This window comes from Coptis chinensis, chromosome 2, assembly GCF_015680905.1.
Source record: "Coptis chinensis isolate HL-2020 chromosome 2, ASM1568090v1, whole genome shotgun sequence".
Taxonomy (NCBI): domain Eukaryota; kingdom Viridiplantae; phylum Streptophyta; class Magnoliopsida; order Ranunculales; family Ranunculaceae; genus Coptis; species Coptis chinensis.
In genome coordinates this window covers 57,035,327-57,054,614 of record NC_141457.1, presented here as the reverse complement: position 1 = coordinate 57,054,614, position 19,288 = coordinate 57,035,327, and the positions used below count along the sequence as shown (strand labels likewise).

At 36.7% G+C, this 19,288-nt stretch overlaps 1 protein-coding gene and 1 long non-coding RNA gene across 13 annotated transcripts; one reads left to right on the top strand and one right to left on the bottom strand.

Annotated features, from left to right (window-relative positions):
- Positions 1-264: 264 nt before the first annotated feature.
- On the bottom strand, positions 265-7,288 carry LOC147516773 (uncharacterized). Of its 12 annotated transcripts, none has more exons than XR_015211162.1 (5): positions 5,849-7,288; positions 3,577-5,781; positions 3,317-3,414; positions 1,901-2,946; positions 265-279 (listed from the first exon to the last, which is right to left on the bottom strand). It is a non-coding gene; the product is annotated as an uncharacterized LOC147516773 (long non-coding RNA). The 12 variants fall into 12 exon arrangements; XR_015211155.1 differs by lacking the exon at positions 3,317-3,414 and having other exon boundaries at positions 1,901-2,626; positions 2,701-2,946; XR_015211163.1 differs by lacking the exon at positions 3,317-3,414 and having other exon boundaries at positions 3,577-3,687; positions 3,803-5,781.
- Positions 7,289-17,927: 10,639 nt separating this feature from the next.
- Positions 17,928-18,539, top strand: LOC147516772 (uncharacterized). Its single transcript, XM_086593372.1, has one exon. It carries the CDS (start codon positions 17,928-17,930, stop codon positions 18,537-18,539), a length of 612 nt encoding a protein of 203 aa, XP_086449498.1.
- The last annotated feature ends 749 nt before the right edge of the window (positions 18,540-19,288 follow it).

Below are 19,288 nucleotides of genomic sequence, written 5' to 3'. Positions count from 1 at the left end.
TTGGGACACCTCATACTTCACTTTATGCTTTTGCTTTTGCTTTTTCTTTTTGTTTTCTTCTTGACCAAGATAGGTTTTGGAGAATGCCATATTTTAAGATAAGGGCCTCCATCTCTAGTCTTCTGAGTTGAGGGCTTTGACCTTTGACTGTGATCGTTGACTTTGACTTTTTCAGCACTTTTTCATAGCAACTTATGGTATTCATGATAAGCATGATTAATGCTCCTTTTGGTGCTAAGACACAACTTTTATGATAAGTGGTCTGAAATTCTCTGTAACCTGAAAAAGACAATAAAAACTATGAGTTGTGTTTTCATTAAACGTAAGAAGGGCTGTAATATAGTAATATAAGGGTAATAAAATGCACATTTGGGAGCTGATCACCACCCCCAAATAGCATCTTGCTTATCCTCAAGCAAAGATGAGAGAAAAAACTAAGATTATAAATGAGTGATTTATTATAAGTTATACTAATCTCGTTTCGCTGAGTGCGATTGCATTTACCATATGCAACAAGGCTTTAAACCACTAGGAATTCCCTAGTGTATTCTTAGTGGATGAGCTTTAAGCTTTGTGAGAGTTTTCCAATGAAGGTACTCACAAACTTCTTCTATTTAGTACAAAGGGTCTTGTTTCCTTATTTATTCTCAGAAGTCTATACATCTAATTAGTGGGGGAATAAGGACAAGCTTCTTTGAACTTAGAATAATATATGTTCAATATTTTAATCATCTAAAGATAAATATGCAAAACATGAGTAATAAAATGCAAAAGTAGAGTCGTTTCTGAGTCTTTTGGAGAGCGTCCTTAAGGTGGGTTCTCACAGGGGTGTGTTGCAATCACAACTCTCTAATAGATTCACTCAAGGTTTGTTCTCTCAAGTGCAGTGGGCACTTATGTTTCTCACATACTCAAATGATGTCCAAAGAAACCAGGGTCGATTGGTCACGGCTGCCACTTACTATCATACCATCATATTCCTAATTGAGCTAGAGGTCTTTTATTAGGAGTTACGGAGCTAGGGTGATGGTTTAGAAAAAAAGAAGGGAAAAACAAAATCTGATAAGTTGAGAAATTGGGTCTTCAAGCTACTTATAAAAGCTACTTATAACCAGAGAAGAACCTCATTTTGTTCTTTTGCTTCTGAATTTTGTTACATTCTTTTAGCCCTTTGGTTTTGTGACTCTATATGATTTTGAATTTTTGGGAGTTCTAACTTTGCTTTTGTTTTTGTTTCTGATATCATCTCCTTTTGATTTTGAACTTTTGGGAGATTCAATTTTTGACTCATTTGATTTTTTTAGAGTTTTGGTTTTTTATGGGTCTTTCTTTTCTTTCTTTTTCTTTTCTTTTCGAAGCAAATAATTGTTCTATTTTTGTACAAGATCTTCTCTTCTCTTTTTATGATATCCATCCAGTTATCAACTTATCAGCTAGGTAAGCTTTTTATTGTGTATTGTAACGGGTTAGGAATTTTTTGTGAATAATAAAAAGGCTTTTAAAAAAGGGTGAAGGCTCAAGAGGGGTAACTAGAGAAAAACTATCTTTTTGGGGTTTTAATGTTTATTTGGCTATATCGATCCAAAAAGGGCCTAAATTCTCTCCTAGGATATGGCGTGGTGATCAAGTAAATGAATGTGTAGTTTTTCTATCCGGACATCTTTTGTGTCATCACTCAATAATCATTTAGATGAGGCTTTTGGCTAGATTCTCACAAGATATGGAACTTAAATATTCTAACCTTGGTTTCGGAAACTCACTGCTAAATACAAACAAATGCTTATGCATGCCATTCATGAAAAGATGCAGAAACTATTGTATGTATATTAGTCTAAGTACGAAGAACCAATCTTTACTCTATTCTTACTAGCAACATGCACGTGTGATGCACGTAGAATACCATGTAGAAGTTCATGTATAGAAATACTGCTTGGCATGTAGTTAGAAGTTGGAGGAGCTAGGTTCTGTACCTGTCGTAGGTACAATGTTAGAAAAAAAACTGGGTATTTTAAGAACAATTGTTAAGGTACTAAATGCCAGCATATAAAATGGTGCAAGTCTGTATATATTTTAAAACTTGTATTCTATATATCCTAATAGAAGACAGTGATGATTTTGTTAAGTGCCAATCTAAGTTTAAATCTTCACAAAGATTATAGATGATGATCAGTTAAGGGAGCTGAAAAACGATATATACAAAAGAGTTAATTAAACGATATATATAGAACAAAACAGTGTGTAAATAACACATAAATTTACTCAAAAAATTTATAAGTTTCTTATAAATATTCTTGACAGAAAATCATATTGTTATACAGACATCATTCCTGACCTTTTCCCCAAGACATATTTTACCAGCTACCAACTTGGTTTATAACTGATTTAGTCTTTATTCTCATTCCAAATGAACTAAAGAAGAAAAATATCAGAAAATTGAAGCGGCCAAAGCAATTCTAGAATGATCCCTGTAATTCCATAAAGGATGGACTCTCACAGGATTAAACCCTTTGCTTGCTTATCCAAAAAAAAAAACCTTTTGCTTGCCATTAAGTCTCTTATAGCTTGGATCCACTTTCTTTCATGTATATTGTAGCCTTTACTTCAGTAGGAAGGTTAACAGCAACCCCTGCCATAAGGATATATAAACAAATTTTGAGCTAAACTTGGGGCTTGATAAAAACACCTTTGCAAAATTCGCACCTATTTTTGTGCCCAAAATGAATGACGACTTCCTCTAATAAGGTGCAGGTATGTCATGTTTGTTAGGCCAAAGAGGTATATCTGCAACAGCTGCTGCAAGCATTCTTTGTCAGTTACAGATCGAGGTAGAGTACTGTCATGAGACAAACACACAATGCGAGTGCATTGCCTTTTATTCAGGACTACATTCCCAATCCATGCTTCTAGTTTTGGTCAAACTTTAGGTAGCGAATCAATTATATCAACCTGAAACAACACTACATATCATTCTCCGAACAAAACATACAACAAACACACACAATTGCATTATTAAATAGTATTTTTAAGAGGATTTTAGCTTCTACGTTGTGTAAAATATAAGCAAGGTTTTACTAAAAGGGGCTCGCGTCATAGTTTAATTAAATAAGTATATCAATCTTGATCGATAAAATTTGCTTAGGTAGTGCAAGGCGTTTTGGTTTCAGTTTGATGCTCCTAGTTCTTACACCTTTATTACGCACACCAGAAGCATCTTGAGGAAGTTTCAGTTCTTTATAGGCTTTCTCCTCAAGTTGTCTTATGAAATGTGATCCATCAACTTAAAATAGGAGGCATGTGCACTGAATGTAACTCATACTTTCCACCATTTACAACCAGTTCAACAACTTCTTCAAGAAAAGATTGAAGTCTTTGGCTTTCTTCCAGAGTAAGACCAACAAATTTCAATGCTTTGACCTAGAAGCAAGATCATGTAATAGGGGTCATATAGAAAATTTGTCACTAAACCACTTTCTATCTCTTAACACTACCAATTACAAACTCATATCCTCCGTTAAGAAAAATAAAATAAATAAAAATAAAATAATAAATCTCGTGAGTAGTCCAATGAAGTATTACCATGTTTCTAGTAAAGAAACGACCAATAGATGTCAAGCGGAAGCCAGTGAGTGAGAAGTGACTTTTGTCCAAAGGCAAATAGCAGGGGACAAGGGAACCCTCATCAAAGTCCTCTCATATGAGATTTTCAAGAAAAAGAAACATGTTATCATATGTAATTTAAAATCTCAGCTTATTAATTATGATCTAAAAGAAAGTATTAACTAATCAACCAAAGAATTCTTACATCAAACCTTGCAAGCTTCAGGAGATTCAAGGCATTGTCTTGTTAACACGATGTCAGGAATACCATAACCAAGCTCAATTTCTGCCTATGTTCACAAAGTAGGTTGCTTATACTAAAAGTTTGATGAAACGTGAAAAACTCTGAAGAGAGCCAAAACTGCTGGAGCTCGATGTGTATATCAATCTAAATGTGGTATGTGGACATGGTTCATCGGCATGTGTTCCAACAATTGCAGTTAAACATTTACTCATCAAGATATGTCTCAAAATAGCTTAATCGCTTAACACCTGTAAAAAAAACTCAAGCATGCAAGTAGTTGCCTTCGTATCTAAGCATTATTTAGCATCTATCAACTCAGAAGTTCATAGGAAACAATGACATCATAGACGTGGCTGTAGTTGCACAAAAGAAACAGATACACAGTGAGAACATTATATAAAGTAGGAGATTACTAAGACACATGCAGGTAGTACATACATACCAGGATACATGTAGGCTACAGGTTTCGGTTATATGGGCATGTGCATTAAGATTAATGACAATAGGAATTTTAGATATATATTTACAAAGGTAAGAAAATGTGATTAATTATGACTGTAAGAAGGTGTCTACCTAAGAATGTATGTGCGAACGACATGAGCAGAGGACATCCTTGTAAAAAATATTCCTGGTAAATGTTCCAGTATATCCATCTAGTACCCATTTCTTAACTAAAATTTTAGTTGAGATTCTGCATACTCCCTGTGATAGAGCATACAGTAGCCTTGTTCCATTGCACAACCCATTTGCTAGATCAAAGTTTTTAAGGAGAAGTAATAGTAATTAAATTTTCACAACTCGGCTCATTAAAAAATAAAATAAATATAAAAGATAAAATATAAAAGATAAAATATAAAAGAAGTGTATGTGACTTGACAGGTAGAAACATTGTATCGATACCTTGATGGTGCATGGAACACTCTGTTTCCATTAAGCTAAATGGACTTTGTTAACCAAAAAAGTATAAACAGTTCACTTGCTAGAGCTAGTGCTGGAGGTTGCAAAAATTAGGACAACTGAACACATGTACATTATGAGGTTTATCTTTTTGTTGTTGCCAAATAAGTTTGTAACACATGGAAGGAGAATGTGATTATATATCTAAAAACAGCAAAACAGCCATATTATTTATACATAACATAAATTGACGACAACAACACTGTCCATATATAAGAGCTATGAACATAGGAATTTTTTGATAAATACAAAAAAGCTTCGAAGCTACTTACGGTAGAAAGAAGACAATAACCTCTGATAGACATCATTTTCTTTGGAGTTAATTGAGGAGAACACGTTAGTGTAGACCACATTTCTTGTGAAAATTCCCAAGTAACCTGGTTGGTTCCCCTTTTTTACTAAAACCTTGGTTGTGTCTTGTTAGGCCTCTTGAGAGTGCCACATAGAGTTAGCCTTGGCTAAATTCTTCGCAAATCAATAAATTTTGTAAAGAGCATAAACCAAAATTGTAATTTGAGAAAATGCTTAACTAATTTTTTTGCAAAACGATCAAGTGGAAGATTCTACAAATGTTTTCTTGTATAACGCAAGGTGGCAAACCAACGCAAGTTAGCAAATCAATAAAACATAAATAAAAATATACCAAAGTAAGCCTCTAAATATTTATCCAACTACTTGCTTGGTTCCTTACTGATCCAGAATATAAAAGTTGGAGCAAGACTCAATGAGTTATCTTCATAATCATTCCATGAATTTCTACTCAAAGAAATTGTTACAAATAGTTGCGTTGAAACCTCATGGCAATGCTAACCTGGTTTTCGGTGCCGGTATTCAGTTTTGATGGAAAATTCAAGGGCTTGTTCTTGTTACTTGCACAAACAGGGATTCAATTTCAATCCAAGTTTTATAACTTTCTTCCTCTTACTTGGCTTAGGTCGTTCTGTTCCTCTTCTCTCAATTGAACCCTGCCTTCGACAAAACCTCTAATGACAAAAAAATAAAAAAAAAAAAAAACTAAACTAAACCCATTATTGAGAAAAAAATTCAAACCTTGAGACCTCTCAGCCAAAGGATGAAGTTATTATCCAACATTAGTTGCTCATACAACACTTTGAATGCTGAAAATCAAGAGCAATCAGTAGAAGCTCAAGTGAATGGGGGAGACGAAGTGAGAGGAAAAATCGAGAAGGGTCGAGATAATACCTTTTGATAAAGTACCCCCCCCCCCAATAGGCAGTGAAAATACCAAAATACACATGTGACCTACACCAAAAGTAATGTTCCTTGACCCCCAGCATTTTTTTTATATAGTAAAGATGTTCATTGCACTATCTTGTTATAATTCATGCTCTGATCAAGTTAGAGTTCTCCTGAGAACAACTCCTCCGTACATTATTCTCCCCCAAAGAGCTTCCCAGTCCCCATGTATCTTACTACATAAACAACTATTAGAAAAAAAGAAGAAGAAGTAATATTTAGTAAAGACTAAGGAACAATGAATTCAGCATAGGTATGTATGGCAGACCCCAAAAGTAGTTGTATTCAATATATATAATTATGTGAAGAACATCAGAAGATCAAAATATAATATAACAAAAAACATTGTCATGCATTTACTATCACTCTCTTTGCAAAAAATAGGACACAGACACAATCAAAAGTTAACTATTCCCACCAGACCAACAACTCGAATGTAGGGTTGGTATATTAAAGAGTCATGATTCTAGTTCAAAGAGAAAAGTACTTGTTTATGATGTTTGTAACTTCTGGAATTTGCAAATTTAGAAATAGCTTTGTTGTAGCTGTAAACGACAAAGCATATTCATGATATTCGAGACAATCAATTTATGAATCACCAAGCCGTACAAACATCTATTAAACTTATATAGATTATAAATCACTATATTTATAGCTAAGTATGTGTGTTATAGCCGAAGTCATACCGTAAAACAGTGATCACCAGAAGGCGCGAAAGATGTTGATGTGATCAAAATTTTAGATAACAATCTGGATAGCTTATCATTGAAACCATAAAGCTTTAGATTAAGTTTGTTAACAATAATAGACAAAGCAGTATCCAATTTGGAAACACCAGCCTGCACAAAAAGGTGTCGAGGATTCATGAAGAGCGGCAATAACAGTATAAGCAAAATTTAAATGTAATCCGGATTCATTGAACTTAGGATAAGCAAAATTTAAATGTAATCCGGATTTCCATGAAAGAATCAATCAGAGCCTGATTTGATAAGCATCAATCAACCCGTAAGAATTCCATAATAAATCTTAATTCATGGTTAAACCTCTCTTACCTAGTTCAATGATATGTTGCGATTGATTAAACTCCTTCAAAATAGATATTACCTTATTTCAGTACTAGCAGAGTAACAACCTTTGCCTTCTTTTACTTTCAAATGAATATTCCTTCATGTAGCGGTCCAAAATTGAAGATAGAGGAAGAAGGTCCAAAAACTCACACACACGGAGAGGGTTCGAGAACCGTGGAGATAATACCTTATACTTTGAAAAGACTAAAATACCCTCACATTGAGATAACAAAAAGACAAAATTGCCCCTGTGACGTGAGTGAAAAATACTGTTCATCAGACCCCAGATTTTTCTAATATAGTAAGATAATGAGACTTCTAAACTTTTTATTCATCATAGAAAAAGAAAAAATACTTTTTAATACTAAATAGAAAAATATTTTTGGTATTTTTCGAAAAAAAAGTTAGAAAGGAAGAAATATACTATTATATCTAGTATATAAAAAAATTCATAGTTTTTGCAAAATGTTACTATACCACCCCCCCAAATAGAACTATGCTTTGTCCTCAAAGTATGAAGAGATAAGGAAATAGATTACCATAGAAACATGAGCAAAAACGGCGATACACCTGTATTATGTTCTTCATGATGAAAATACGCTACCCCCAATTAAGTTTGGGGCGTGAGTTGTTTGATATAGAATGAGAAATACATGGTTTATCATACTAGGGATAATTATTCTACTATGAAATCTTTTTAGGTTTTTGTATTTTTGAAAACATATATGAAATGCATGAAAGAAAAAATGGAAAAAAATTTGCATAATGTATCTGTTTTACCTTCTACTCATATACCAAATTCCACAGTAAAACAAGCATATAATTAAACTTATACTAAATGTCATATATGTAAGAAAGAAAAATAAAAATAAAAATATCCAACTATACGGACACTAGGGAGCTGCCTAGTCAGAATCTATGCGTGACTCGTCACGACTTCTAGAAGATCCTTCTCCTTGAAGACGTCAGGTCCTAGCATGTCCATCACTATGCGGGAGCACGTCTCTGATGCTCTACAGTGTTCTAGTGACACTGTGCTAAAAATGTCGTTGCTCTATTTGGAATAATGGCCGCCCTCTCTCACGAGGGGGTATGTTGTTTCGCTCGATGGTTATTTGCTCGCTATAATGTTCCCCCGAAGTTTTCTCGAAGCTAGTGGAGATACGCATGCACAATCCTCTGGCCTCCATGGAGGAAGTGAATTTTGTCCATGGGCTGAGTGAACTGTCAAGTGGCATTTTCAATGAAGTAATCCACTTTTTTAGTTTGGCGTGCTTGCTCGGCGGCTCTGGCGGTAGGTGGAAGCCATAACTTCTGGACGCAGTGGGCATAGATTGGACCTATGGTAGCGTCCTTGACCTCTACTAGGGCATCTGTGGCCTCGAACCCCTAGTGTTGCATGATCCTGGTGACCAGCACTGGTAAAGGAGCGGTGAACTTCTTGGGTTTACAAAGCTGCTCCCAAATGAAGGTGATAATGCAGAAGATGTTCTTCTGCTCTTGAAGAATCCATAGAATATGGAGCATCACCATACCGATATCAAAAGACTTGGCTGAACCTAGCAGGTTGTAGGCTGTCCACTGAGATACTGCCAACTGATTCCTTTGCAGTGAACTCTGAAAAGCGCAGTGAGACTTGGGGTTTTTCACCCCCTCTAGAAGTGTCTCTACCATCATCACATCGATGGTCTTGTTGTATGGGGACTGTTTCGTCTGAACATAAGCCTTCAGAGGAATCCCCATAACTCCACTCACCACCTCCTTTGCGAGCTCCAGCGAGCGACCATCATTGACAACCGTGATGCGGCCCTCCTCCCCTCTAAGCATGCAGTTATAAAATGAAAGAGTAAGAGAGGGAGAATAAGCCGCACCTTCCAACAAAATCAAGGGTTCCCATCCTCTTCTTCTAATCTCAGCCTTGAAGTGCACTTCAAATAGATCGGATTTGAAGAGGCTTTGAAAATTTTGCTTTGGCACAATTTTAAGAACTCGAGCCATTTAGAGTAGGGATTGATATAATTAGGGTTTTGAGTTGGAATGAGGGTTGAAAATGGAGCAGGCTGTGAAAAAATTGGGTGGTGGTGTGTATGGGTGAGAGGGTGGTCGCTAGCTATGAGGGGGCGGGGCGGTCTCGAGCTGGCTAGGGTTTGGAAATTTGTGAGGAAGAAGATGGGAGGTTGGCAGTCATGTGGGCTAAATAGGGTTGATGCCATGTGCCTTTTTAATGAATTTGAAATTTTGGCCCGAGCCCAAATGAAATCAGGAAATTTCGATCTTGTCCTTAGTGCCTTGCCAACTTTAAGAGCCGATCCGCGCTTCGTTACTCATCCGATCTTGACTCGTGAGGTACCAAAACGATCAGCATCGAAAATGCAATGTAACGATATAGGGTACACTCACATCCAATGCTGGGAAAAAATAGATGATGGAAAGAAACGAAAAAGAACTGTAGGAAAATATGTACATATAACAGAAGGAAAATTTAATTAATTTTTTTTGGGTTTTGAATAAGTTTGACTGAAATTTAAAAAGGTGGGTCGTTTTAAGTTAGATCCCCAAGACTTGGAAGTTTTTGAAAACTTAAGTCAATCCCAACCAGATGGTTGGATTACTCTCTTAGACCGAGCGTAATGCACTGGGGGATAACACATGTAGACTTTATAAACAGAATTATTATGAGGTTGAAGACCGGGGCAAGTTGGTGTTTGACAGTTCAAGCACCAGCCTTCTCTCATAGCTTGTCTCTTACGTGTGTTATCTAAACCAGGAATGATTTTCGGTATATGTGTCAATATCATCAGTTGCAGTTCTTTAGGAATTGCTTGCACACGATCATTGAAACTTATCCATCTAGTTTTAATAGGTGGAGGGTTTTTGTTTGCTACAGAAGACATTCTTGAAAAGTTTTTCAGAAAAAAGAGAGATTGAGAAAGGAAAAGATTTTTAAGACGGAAGGGAAAATATTTTTAAGAAAGGAAAATTTTGAAAATTTTGTACAAATTTGAGTCTTTTAACATCAGATTCTCGAGACAAAATAGAGAGGTGGAGGTAAAAGATAGAATTAAACAGAAAATAGTATCACTTTGGATTACTCTATTTGTTTAATTCTCGTTTGGAGACGCATCGTTTTTTTTTAGTTGGTTTTCTCAAGCAAAATATATCTCTAACCATATAGAGATTTTGACAAGAAGATAAAATTATACGTGAATCCGATATCATTTTGGTTACTTCGGGGCGTATAACTTTCATTTTTATATCTTCTAGTTTTGAAAACTATATATGGAGATATGTTTTAAGAAACTCGTACTAAAAAAACTGTGATTCTTGACGTTAATTTTTGCAAACATTTTGTTTTTGGAAAATCACTTGACTATTGATGTATTAAGAATCTAACATTAATAGAACGGAGAAAACAAACATTTATTAAGGGGTGAGAGAATGGGTTTTTCTTTTTGGCTTTTTGGGTTTTCGTTTCTAAATTACTTAAAACAATAACATAATAAAGAAGAAAACTACTAAGAAAAATCACTATGAGGAGAGTGATCCTCCCAATAGAAGGAAAAGATTTTTGAATTTAGGTGACTCAAATTGTGAACCATCCCATGGTTTGGCCTCCTTAGATCTTCCACCTCTTGTTTTGCAAGTAGGCAAATCTAGTGAAGAGGACCACTAGCTCTATTTCTAGATAATCTAGTCTCTCCTCTCCTACTCTCTAGTTAGCCCTAGTTAAAGCCATTCCAACTAGATTGTAAGACGAAACTCAAAACAACTAGAAATCGCCCACAGAAGGAAAAAAAATTTGAATTAAAAGGGCTCCAATTGCCAACCATCCCATGGTTTAGCATGCCTATATAAGACGAAGCATGCTAAACAACCATGAAAAGCAACTGTAAGACACCTCCACTCAATCACCATCTCACCTCTGCTTTGTTTCACATCTCTTTTTTTATAGAGGAAAGACAACTTAAGCGTCAAAAGTGAAGATTGAATGAAAGAACTTATGTAAGACAGAAAACTGGGAAATAACAGAAAGTAGGAAATGTAAAGTAAATTGCAGAAAAAGAAAACTATTTTAAAAAGAATGTAAAATAAAGAAATAAAAAATTGTATACTTGCTCCATGGGGTACACTGCTCAAACTACAAGTAAAAGTGTTAACGTGGAATATGCAATTATACGTGGACTCAAGGCTCCGACACTTACAACTACACACTGTAAGTGGAGGGTATGGTTACCTTATTGATGTATTCTCTTAAAGCAAAAGATGGAATGGACTGGAAAAGGAATACATCGAAAAAAGGAATTAATCCTCATAGATGGGATGATTAAGGAAGAGTTTTTAGCATTCCAGCTTCGTTCATGTCACTTGTTGCTTCAAATGTTGTGTTTGTTGGTTTCAGGTTTGGAATAACTTAACTTGGGAACACACCTTTCTGGGTTTTATCTTGGGCTAACAAGTTTAGAGATTGTTACATGGATGCTAGGATTTGGGTTTGTTGTTGCATGACAGATAGCATTATTTCAGTAGGCTTATCTGTTTAGACACTAGTTGATGGTGTAATAGGAACTAGGTCTCTTTGGTTGTTGATAGGTGGGTTTTGGTAGTTTTGGTTAAACTGAGATGGAACCAATGCTCTGTTCTGATTGTTATAGGTACCTTGTCCTTGTCCAACCTTGTCTGAATGTATTTGTTGGTTTGTTGAAACTTGGAGGTGGTTGGTTTTGTGGAATGTTGGTCCATGTGAAGTTTGGATGTTGTCTCCATGGTGAATTTGGTACATTGAATGCACATACTTCTTCTGCCTGAAGTGATGATAGGTTTTTAATCAAGGGACAGGTGGCATCTATATGATTTGGACTTAGACAGAAATTGCATGGTGAGGTATTTATGTTCATGAAAGGATAAGGGTTCGGTCTTTTTGTTTGGTTGTGAGGGCATCTATCTTTCTTGTGAGGGTTTCGATTAAGGTTTTGATTTCTGGGTTTTATTTCACCTTAAAAATACCACTAGCCTTAGTTGTACTGGGTTGGGTTGTTCTGGAATTATTTATGTCGCCCCAATGGGTACTCTTTCATCTTAGTTTTCAAGAAAGGTTCAGGCTTCAGTTGCACCTCTATCCAAAAAATTACCATTACTCATGATGTCGAGGGTTACTTTGTGTTATGGGAGAAGACTTTTGAATAAACATTGGACAAGAGTGGATTTTTCTAGTTTATGGTGAAGAGAAAATTGAATAGAGTAGGTCAGAGAATCTATCCCATGCTTTAGAAAATGTCTCACTCGGACTTTGTATGAAGAACTGTATCTTGCTTCTTATCTCTTCTGTTTTCTTCGGCGGAAAGTACTTCTTCATGAAGGAGAACACAACCTTTTCTCATGTATCGAAAGAGTCGGCCTTCTGCAAAAGAATCCAAGCGTGACTCTTACCAGCTATACTGAAAAGGAACACTCGTAGCTTAACCTGATCGTCGGTGACACCCCGAATGGTGAAAAATATTACATACTTCATGTATCCGGCGTAGATGCTCGTACGGTAACTCGTGTTATAATCCGTGGAAGATGGGTAGAAGATTGAACACGTTCGGTGGGATGCGAAATTCGCTCGTGAGCGGTATGAGTCATATACAAGATGGAGGCCCATCTTGCAACGGTGTGTAGAAGCTGGAGAGAGGCTCTTCAACTTGCACTACTTTGTCTGCCATCTTACTAGATGGAGGACTAGAAATAGGAGATTGTCTAGGATGACGTGCTCTCCTATGTGAGTAAGTTTTATTCTTTTTAAGACTTATAGTGCCTGAACGCAGTATCATGCACTTTTAGCAAGACCACAAAACTATCCTAACATGCGCAAATGGTGTAATGTATGCTCAAGAATCAAAATTCGTTTTTGCAAGTATGGCGTTTTGAAACTTTGCTTTGGTCTATAATTTACTATGCCCTGTTCAAGGGAACCCCTAGGATGACACTACTACACGTCTCAGAAGAGTACGCAGACACTTCACCAAGTGGTATGCTACCAAGAATCTCACTCATGATGAATCTCGGGGAGGGGAGTGAGGAAGGCAGTTGGTCCACCAGAATCTGGTAACTGATTACTCTAAATCCTCGTGGCTATATTTTTGTCCTTTTCTGGAGGAGCGTGACTAGTTTAGGCTCTAGTTGATTGATTTTAATTCATTTTCTTGGTCTAGGGCTTCAAAAATCAAGCAACGTCCGATTTACCTACATTGGGGAATGACTTCCCAATGGTTGTTATGTGGCTTGTGTTAAGCCTTATGTGCGAATGTAAATTGCAGTGCGGAAATTAAATTTCAAACAATCACGTAAGCATGCTTGAACACACAAAGTATCCTCTTACTTGGGCTTCGAGGAGGTGTAGAATTTACCTCTCAAGCCGTGCTTATACGCTGCTTGAGGAGAAGGCGACATCGGTTGGCGCGTAATCTGAGAATCAGGCCCAACCTTTCGAGTTTTACCTTGTTTTAAGGTATAATAAATGTTCACTTAAAAAGCCCACAAGTTGGGTTTTTGATAATTAAACAACTTTGCCTTCAAGGGCCGAAAACTTAAAACTAAACTACTACTATACTAATCTAATAGATTAACTAGTTTAGATTGACTATCTAGATTAACTAGAGTCAAATGGACTTAGAGTGTTGATTATCAAGTTGATTCAAAGTGCACGAGCGATGATTCACGACTTGCCTCGCACACTCAAACTTCCCAAGGCAACGAAAACTCTAATCCCTTGGTAAGTATATAACTTCAACCAAGTTCAACTCATGTTCATCCACAAAAATCAATCAAAAACCATTTATTCCTATTTTTTTTTTCTTTTTATCTCTAACTATTACAAACAAGTTCCACTGATTTATCTTACTTTATTACAAAATCCGGGCCTGGAGTTCAACTATACATCAAAAAACAACTAACTGGCAAAAAACTGGACACGTGTATGTGGAGGTGCCTGGGCGGTCGCCCTTCCAGTTCCGATGAATGTTTGTCGGTTTTTGTCCACTATTTCAGCTCTTCTCCAGCTTGTTGATCCTGAAGCCTGATTTGCAAAAAATTAAATCAGTAATGAAAAACAACGAAATAAAATAATGAAAATTAAAAAAAAAAATAGAAATGGAAAGGTGAGAATGATGTTTCCTCCTTAAATGCTCAACCAAGCACTCTTGCTCTTTCAATCCATGACGAGGGTGCCATTTGAAGTTGTAGATTTAGAAGTCTCTTCAAAGTTGATTTGAATGTGATGCATCCTAGATTGTTTAGAGTTTGCATGTGAGAGTTGAAGAAGAAGGAAGGTAGACTCTTAGTATATAACTTGTTTAGTTTTTTTAGCTAATGAAGAACATAAAAACTTAAATTGTTTAAGATGGAAATGATTCAAAACATTGAAAGACAGTATTGAAATGAAGATTGAAACAAAGAACAACAAAATAAGATTGATTGATTGATTGAAATAAAGCCAAATAACAAGATTGAAATGAAAATAAATAAATAACAATAAAGTAAAGACTTGAAAATGTAAAATACTAGAAATTAAATCCTACAAACCAATTGGTTTTGACCCTAAATGCAATGGATACCTTCTCTCTCCCTAACTTTTAGATTATATACCCTTACTTTATGCCTTTTACTGATTTATCCTTCTCCATTACAATTGGGACACCTCACGTTTCACTTTATGCTTTTACTTTTCCTTTTGTTTTTTGATTTCTTCTTGACCAAGATAGGTTTTGGAGATTCCATATTTTGAGATAAGGGCCTCCATCTCTAGTCTTCTGAGTTGAGTGATTTGACCTTTGACTGTGACTTTTGACTTTGACCGTTGACTTTGACTTTTTCAACACTTTTTCATAGCAACTTTCGGTATTCATAATAAGCATGATTAAGGCTCCTTTTGGTGCTAAGACGCAATTTTTATGATAGGTGGTCTGAAATTCTCTGTAACCTGAAAAATGCAATAAAAGTTGTGAGTTGTGTTTTCATTAAACATAAGAAGGGCTGTAATACAATAATATAAGGGTAATAAAATGCACATTTGGGAGCTGATCAGAATGCAAAAAGTATTAGGAATCTGACTATAAACAACCTAAATTATTATGTATGTATATATGTGTGTGTGTTTTGGTTGTTTTCTTTGATTGGTTTGCAATTTTCAATTTTCTTGTTGCATGCTGTAATTTTTTCAGCCTAACTTTTGCTCACGTTTCTCAGGTAATTTCTTTCCCTATCTCTCTTGATACTTTGAGGACAAAGTATCCATCTGTTTTTGGGTGGGAGAGAAATATTTTGCAAAAATTAGACACTTTTAGGTTATTTATTTTTCTTTCTAAAAAAAAAAAAAAAAAAAATTAGTCGTTGTATTTAGTAATAAAGGTCATCTTTCCTTTTATGTGATAAAAATTGTCTAGAAATCTCACATTAGCATTAGAATTAGGATTGGTTATTAGAAACTTATGTTAATACATACGCAATAGTTTTTATTTCTTTTCATGAATATTCATGCAATGAGTGTCATTGACTGTATGTACATAGCAGTAAGTTTATAAGACCCACGGTAAGAATACTTAATTTCCAAATCTAGTGAGAATCTAGCCAAAAAGCCTCAACAGAAGTGCATCCGAGTAATGACCTAAGGATGAAGCAATTCCGAGTAGAAAGAAATCACATGTCCACTTGCTTGATCACTATACCATATCCTAAGCGAGAATTTAGGCATTCTTTGGACCGATATAACCAAATAAAAAAAATATACAAACCCAAAAAAATGCATTTCCCCTAGTTTTCCCCGTTGAGCCTTTATATTAGCTATTTCATTTTTTTGAGTAGAAGTAAGAAATGTGCTTTAATGGGGACTTTTTTTTTAGGGGAATGGGAGTAACTTAGGGTAACCTGTGAAGCTGATCCAGTGCTCTCAAGGATTACCATAAGTAGTAATTTAGTAGGTAGACAATTCTTATCTAAGAGTTTTTTACTTTTTTTAGTAGCTTTTTTCAAAGTAACCGGCCGGAAAAATTTCAGCCAGTGAAGTTGGATATCGATCTTGTCTTAGCATATCAAATCTTTTGTGTTTCTTCTCTCGTAAAATCCTCAAGACCGAAGTTTAGAGAAAGTAGGTATCTTTACTATCCGGTAAAATCCGACCTAATGGATTACAGTGTGAGTTCATGATAGTCTTTGTAAAGGGTTCTTACAAACCGATCAAGTTAGAACACATTAACAACTTCGGTGGCCTTAGGATGGAGGCAAATAGAAACCCCCCCTTCCAATTCAGGAGCACGAACTGAGACGTGGCGTGGGCTGTTCAGAGGAAATGGAGTGCAGGAAGCAAATGTTGCTTTCAAAGAGTTCTCCCCGATCTTTGTTGACGGAGTAAAATTGAATTCCCACAAGATTTCTTTGGAACAAGGAATACAACAATGGGATGAATATGTGGTGGGCTATTTCCTAGGCTCTAGGATCGTGTCTTTCCGGTGGTTAAGGACCTACTAGAGAAAAAGTGGAAGCTCAAAGGGTCCTTTGAAATTACCACAGACAAAGAGCTGTTCTACATGAGCTTTACGAGCTCGGAAGATCGCCAAATGGTGTTAGAAGACGGGCCTGTTTTCATTGCTGGAAGAGTGTTTGTGGTAAAGCCATGGACTGTTGAAGTGGATAACCTCAGAAATAAAGTGGCTTCGGTACCGGTGTGGGTAAAGTTGATGGATGTCCCAAAGGAGATGTGGACCTTTGATGGATTGTCTTATCTAGCAAGTTTGGTAGGAGGAACACCTATGTTTATGGATGAGGCCACTGCAAAATGGAAAAGGTTATCTTTTGCGAGGTTTTGCATCGAATTCCCCGTAAACCATGAGTATAAGGAAACGATAAACGTAAAGGCTGGGAATCGAGAGGTGGTCATTCCTCTAGAATATCCATGGAAGCCTGTGTCCTGTAATAAATGCAACAAATTTGGCCATACAAGTGATAAATGTACAGGAAGAACCACTAGGGTGTGGGCAAGGAGGGCAAAGACAACGTAATGTGAATGTACAAAGCTACCGAAAGCAAGTAAATGTGAGTAACTTAGGAAGCCAAGAAGAAGGAGAGATAGGAAGTACTTAAGAAGCAGAGGGGGTAAGTGGAGAAACACTTGCAGTAGTGGTTGTACCAGCCACAGAGCAAGAGAATATAAGGCAGGAGTGTAGGACACCAAGAAGCAGCAGATTTACAAGCATTGGGTAGTGAGTAACGCGACGAACCACAAATGGGGCCACAGCAGGATGTAAATGAGGAAGTCGCACAAAGGTATGAAAGTTTGGATACCTCTGGAAGAGCAGTATGCTTGTACTCTGAAGCAAACCAAGGAGATGAAACTCAGTCGCAAGTGGTTTCGCAAACCCCCCTACAACAAGTCAGACTAGCCCATCCAGCTGATGAACTGTTCCAGGCTGAGCGAAAATATTTTTGAGGAGTTAGCGGATTTGGAGGATGACGACTTATCTGATGCAGAGCCAGAATTATTTGGAGATAGAGAGTCCACGCCAGCCACTACTAGAGTAACAATCGAGAGGTCCTCAGTACAGACTAGAGCCCAAAAGAAACAAAATACAGCTCAGCAAACAAAATCTGGAAAGAAAAGCAGGGGAAAGCCCAAAGGAAGTGGGAAGAGGAAAAACCACTAAACTCTTTAAATGATTAAAGCATGCAGCTGGAATGTAAGGGGTCTAAATGGGAGTACAAAGGCAGCGATGATAAACAAGTTTATTTTGGAAAGTAAGATTAGATGTATGGGGATACTAGAAAAAAAGGTAAAAATGGATAAGTTTAGTAGTACAGTAGAGAGAGTTTGCCCATCATGGGCAGTGGAACAGAATTATTCAAGCAATGAGTATGGTAGAATATGGTTTGCTTGGGATAGGAGTTATATGGATGTGAACAAGGAGGTGGAAGGAGGCCAGTTCATCCATTGTAAGGTGAAACTATTGCAACATGGCTTCTCTTTTTTTGTCACCATGGTATATGCTAGTAACCATAGAAATGAAAGGTTGATTCTGTGGGAGGAATTGAAGACTCTTAGTGCTAGTATACAAGGACCATGGTGTGTAATGGGAGATTTCAACAATGTGTTGTTCTCACATGAAAGAGTTGGTGATATGGCTGTGCATCCGAGGGAGACAGTTCCGTTCGCAAACTGTTTGAATGTGGCAGGACTCTTTGACCACTCTGCTTCAGGATGCTTTTATACATGGAATAGTGGAGGGGATAGTGTAAAGAAATGGTCAAAAATAGACAGATGCCTAATAAATGCAGCATGGTCTTCAATAAGGCTGGCAACAAAGGTGGAATTCCTAACGCAAGGAGTTTCAGACCATTGTCCAATGGTAATGACTTTTCTCTCTACAATCAGAAGTCATCCCCCTTTTTGAATTTGTAACTCTTGGATGCTCCACCAAGAGTTCGAGGAAACTTTGAAAGGCTGTTGGGACATAATGGATCATGGCAGCCCAACCTTTATGCTAACTAGAAAACTGAAGAGTTAGTTTGAAAGGAGTGTTAAAAGGGTGGGCAAGAACCTATTGTCATGATACGCAGAAACTAGTAACAGATACAAGAGCTGAATTGGAGTCAATACAAGTTAGAATGCAACAAAGACACCTAAAGAAGATAGTTCTCTCAGTGCCCAAGAGTATCTCATTAGAATGAAGTTGTGTGATCTGCTTAAGCTAGAGGAGGCTGACATACTCCAGAGAACAGATATAGATTGGATGGAGTTTGGAGATAAATGCAGCAGTTTTTTCTTTAACGCTCTCAAGGAAAAGAAGAAGAGAAGTCAAATATGGGAGATCACAGACATACAAGGAATCAGAAAAGAGGGAAAGGAACCAGTAGCTGAAGCTTTCCTGCAGTACTATAAGGACTTACTTGGGGTGACTTCTAGCACCTCGTGTGGGACAGATTTTCTGGAAAGTTTGAATGTTGTGGAGGTAAACAATACCTCACGCCAGTTCTTAGAGTCCCCAATCAGTGAAACAGAGATAAAGGAGGCTTTATTCGGTATGGAGGACAATAAAACACCGGGACCTGATGGATTTAATGCTTGTTTCTTTAAGAGGTGTTGGGCTACTATTGGTGAGGACTTCATTAAAGCTATAAAGCATATATTCATGTATAAGCA